General features: G+C 42.9%; 1 protein-coding gene across 1 annotated transcript in view; it reads right to left on the bottom strand.

Moving 5' to 3' along the window:
- Window positions 1–1,293: 1,293 nt before the first annotated feature.
- The window catches only part of LOC120555233 (inositol hexakisphosphate kinase 1-like), a gene marked incomplete at its 3' end in the record, with an annotated part of 15,077 nt that continues 11,218 nt past the window's right edge, over window positions 1,294–5,152 (bottom strand). The window contains 1 exon segment of the mRNA XM_039793911.1: window positions 1,294–1,534. Coding sequence (XP_039649845.1) covers window positions 1,294–1,534 — 241 coding nt within the window.

The raw sequence follows: 5,152 nt of genomic DNA, 5'->3' as shown, positions 1-5,152 counted from the left end.
TACATTACCTGCAGGTCTAGGTAACATACATTACCTGCAGGCCTATAGGTAACATACATTACCTGCAGGTCTAGGTAACATACATTACCTGCAGGCCTATAGGTAACATACATTACCTGCAGGCCTATAGGTAACATACATTACCTGCAGGCCTATAGGTAACATACATTACCTGCAGGCCTATAGGTAACATACATTACCTGCAGGCCTATAGGTAACATACATTACCTGCAGGCCTATAGGTAACATACATTACCTGCAGGCCTATAGGTAACATACATTACCTGCAGGCCTATAGGTAACATACATTACCTGCAGGCCTATAGGTAACATACATTACCTACAGGCCTATAGGTAACATACATTATGCACGGTCTATAGGTAACATACATTACCTGCAGGCCTATAGGTAACATACATTACCTGCAGGCCTATAGGTAACATACATTACCTGCAGGCCTATAGGTAACATACATTACCTGCAGGTCTAAGTAACATACATTACCTGCAGGCCTATAGGTAACATACATTACCTGCAGACCTATAGGTAACATGCATTACCTGCAGGCCTATAGGTAACATACATTACCTGCAGGTCTAGGTAACATGCATTACCTGCAGGCCTATAGGTAACATACATTACCTGCAGGCCTATAGGTAACATACATTACCTGCAGGCCTATAGGTAACATACATTACCGCAGGCCTATAGGTAACATACATTACCTGCAGGCCTATAGGGTAATACATATTACCTGCAGGGCCTATAGGTAACATACATTACCTGCAGGCCTATAGGTAACATACATTACCTGCAGGCCTATAGGTAACATACATTACCTGCAGGCCTATAGGTAACATACATTACCTGCAGGCCTATAGGTAACATACATTACCTGCAGGCCTATAGGTAACATACATTACCTGCAGGCCTATAGGTAACATACATTACCTGCAGGCCTATAGATAACATACATTACCTGCAGGCCTATAGGTAACATACATTACCTATCTATGCTCTATTCCGTCTCTGTCACGTTACCAACAGTGAGATTGACTCTGGTACCGTGGGACTCCCGCGGGTCTGAGAAATTGTCACCCTCTAGTCTGCATTATTCACACAAATTTGACAATTGGACAGTCCTGTGAAGTCTTTGTTTATTTGCCCCCCAAACAGAAGCTGGAACCAGATCATTTTTGGAATTGTTTATAGCTAAATTATTACTAAGATAGCTGGAATAACTATCTCACCACTGGTTTATTTTGCTATCTTCTCCTTTAATGTGCTCTTACCTGTCAGAAGTGTCGGTGTCGTGTGCCTCCCTCCTGTCGGGCCGCTCCTCCTTGTGTTCGGAGGCCGAGGAGGAGCGATGGAGGCTGCGCCGCGAGTGTTTCCTCCTCGGCTGCTCCCTCTCTGGGAGGTCGCGCTCCTCGTGCTCCGCGGCCCCTCCCTCTGTGTTGCTCTCCACGTAGGGGTAGGCCACCAGGTTGATGTAGCCGTCAGAGTCGCTTTCGAAACAAACCATCACCACACCTGACAGGACGACACAAAGTTCAGAAACAACATATTTATTACGATACCAAGACACACAGAAATATGATCATCTGCTAATGGAACGTGACCTAACACGACACACGCACAGAGCGTAGAAGGTGTGTTGTTGATTCTCAGCATGTGGCTGTTTGCCAGAATTTGCCCAACCCACGAGAGAGAGACATCATGGCTTTCTAACGAGCAAAGTCCACCTTGCCCCCCCCCCCTCTCTCCTCCTCAATAGATACAGACACAGAAATGGTACATCCTAAGGAAAGATCATTGTGGGACTGGCTCTAGTGGCTGGAATTCTGCACCAAGGCTGAATTTAGGGAAAGAGACTCCAGATACAGTATTAGGGGACCACTAAGGTCTATATAAAGAGACTTCAGATACAGTATTAGGGGACCACTAAGGTCTATATAAAAGAGACTTCAGATACAGTATTAGGGGACCACTAAGGTCTATATAAAAGAGAACTTCAGAATACTATTAGGGGGACCACTAAGGTCTATATAAAAGAGACTTCAGATACAGTATTAGAGGACCACTAAGGTCTATATAAAAGAGACTTCAGATACAGTATTAGGGGACCACTAAGGTCTATATAAAAGAGACTTCAGATACAGTATTAGGGGACCACTAAGGTCTATATAAAAGAGACTTCAGATACAGTATTAGGGGACCACTAAGGTCTATATAAAAGAGACTTCAGATACAGTATTAGGGGCCACTAAGGTCTATATAAAAGAGACTTCAGATACAGTATTAGGGGACCACTAAGGTCTATATAAAAGAGACTTCAGATACAGTATTAGAGGGACCACTAAGGTCTATATAAAAGAGACTTCAGATACAGTATTAGGGGACCACTAAGGTCTATATAAAGAGACTTCAGATACAGTATTAGGGGACCAATAAAGGTCTATATAAAAGAGACTTCAGATACGTATTAGGGGACCCCCTATATAAAAGAGACTTCAGATACAGTATTAGGGGACCACTAAGGTCTATATAAAAGAGACTTCAGATACAGTATTAGGGGACCACTAAGGTCTATATAAAGAGACTTCAGATACAGTATTAGGAGACCACTAAGGTCTATATAAACCTTAAGGTGGAACAGCTTCCTAACACACTTAACCCTTGTGTTGTCTTCCCATCGTCCATGCAACTTTTGTCACTTTTCCGATGTTTTAGTCAATTTTTTCTGCACTTTTTAAAATGTTTTTGTTATTTTTTTTCCTCATGTTTTTTAAGCGGACGAAGATGGATGGATGGATGGATGTTTTTTAAGCTTTTTCTGACTTTTTGTCACTTTTTTTAACCTTCTTTTAGAATTTGTTTATTCAAAAGCCATGAAATCAAATAAAACACCCAAATTCTATGAAAATAGAGAAGTGATCATTAATTTTACTTGTGAAGAGCATTGTGGGGAACCAAAGGACAACAGGAGGATTAAAGTTGAAGTTTTCCGGTCATTTGTCATACGTCTGTGTACCAAGATTTAGTAAATGATCTGGAAATTCAACTGAGAATACCCAGATGGAAAATATAAGAGACAGATTTATTTAAACATTGAGCTTAAGATATTTTTAGCTTTACAAAACAGAGAAGAGCTTCTCATCCCCGCTAAGTGAATCACTGGACATCCTCCTTGTACGTCCAAATTTAATTTTTGCTTTGAGTTTGCTCAATGGTGGAAAATCAACTCCAAACTGAAGAGTAAAATCTTTCTCTGGCCAGGGCTGAGTGTGCGCTCTGTCCACAGGAAACTATAATTCTTCACCCCCTCCACACCCACAGCACCAGGAGACATCTGATCTAATAATGTCAAACACTTTCTGGACAAAACAACCTTGACAGGTTCAGAAAGTCGTCCCTGGGCAGCTGTCTGTCTGTCTGCTCTTATTTAATCAGCGGGACAATGGTAGTGGGCAGAGGTCCAGGGCTAAATATACACTCCTTATGGACCACTGTTGTCATGGCACTGGGGCCCACAACACCAGCAAGGTGAACTGGTGGGAATACAGACAACTGCAGCTCACTGTAATGGGTGTATACCACCAGCTCTCATGTAAAGTACCTCTATGTGCGAGAGGAACGTGGGATGCATTTTAAGTTATGAAGTGCATGTGGCCGGGTTGGCTCAGTGGGTAGAGCAGGCGCACATAAACATAGAGTTTATACCCGGACAGAGAGGTCCAGGGTTCAAATCCGACCTGTGATGATTTCCTGCATGTCTCCTCTCTCTCTCTCTCTCTCTCTCTCTCTCTCTCTCTCTCTCTCTCTCTCACATAGCTGTCCTGTCAATTAAGCCCCAAAAAATCATCTTAAAAGAAAGAATCCAGTAAATTATAAAGTGCAACATTTTAAAGTGGACATATTATGCTTTTCCATATTTTCCGTCTTATCTACAATGTTATAATGTCAGATTTTCATGTTAAACGTGGCCAAAACTTCAAATAATTCAAATTAATGAGGTAAATGTATTTTAGACAAAATGCTGTGAGCTAAAACGTTCAAATTTCCGGTTGTGTAGTATTTGGTTTAGAAGCCTTTAAAAGGTCCAGTGTGTGGGAGTTTCTCCCGTCTAGCGTTGAGATCATACATCAACAATCAGCTCTCTCTCGCCACGCAGTTCACAGTAGGTACTACAGCTACGGTAGCCTTCAGGCTTCAAAAAGACGCTCTCTTGCTCTTTTCAATCTCCTTTTTCTTTTTCTGGGCGAAGAAGAAGAAGACTCCTGTTCCTGAAATTTGGATTTTGAATACATGTGGTCCTTTGTTTATTAGCTGATAACGGAAGAGGAGGAGACCGGCTAACAGCACTGTACATCCGGTAAGCCAGACTACACCTGCTCCATCCACCATCAAAATCTCTCTTTGGGCCCTATTCTAACGATCTGAGGTCACCTGGTGCAGGTGTGTTTAGGGCGTGTCCAAAATCCACTTCTGCTAGTATGACGTCAAAGAAAAGTGTCCTAAAGGGTTGTCCTTAGTGTCTTCATTAATCAGAGGTGTGTTTTGGGCGTAACATGCAATCAACCAATCAGAGATCATCTCCCATTCCCTCTAAAAGCCAGGCGCTTTTGTACCTTGGAGCATTGCTGTTATGATGGAGGATTTACACCCTAATATTTTAATTTGTAATCTTCTGCATGTGTGTGTGCTGCTGTGTGTGTGTGTGTGTGTGTGTGTGTGTGTGTGTGTGTGTGTGTGTGTGTGTGTGTGTGTGTGTGTGTGTGTGTGTTGCTGCTGTGCATCCCTGTGTGTGTGTGTGTGTGTGTGTTTGTGTGTGTGTGTGTGTGTGTGTGTGTGTGTGCTGCTGTGCATCCCTGTGTGTGTGTGTGTGTGTGTGTGTGTGTGTGTGTGTGCTGCTGTGCGTCCCTGTGTGTAACAAGCATAGTGTGTGCGTGCTGTGCACGAGCCTGGAAGCATAAGCGAAGAAGCATAAGCATTTTACTAAGGCTCTGTTAAAATAACAATGATCACTTCCTGCTGCCTCAAGATAGCAATACTCCCAGAATGCACCAGAATACACCTCCCTGTAAGACCAGCACGCCCAGAACGCACCTGAACACACCTCCCTGTAAGACCAGCACGCCCAGAATGCAC

This window comes from Perca fluviatilis, unplaced genomic scaffold (genome assembly GCF_010015445.1).
Source record: "Perca fluviatilis unplaced genomic scaffold, GENO_Pfluv_1.0 PFLUV_unplaced_scaf_40, whole genome shotgun sequence".
Taxonomy (NCBI): domain Eukaryota; kingdom Metazoa; phylum Chordata; class Actinopteri; order Perciformes; family Percidae; genus Perca; species Perca fluviatilis.
Note: the sequence above shows the minus strand (reverse complement) of the source record. Positions and strands in the feature narration are given on the sequence as shown.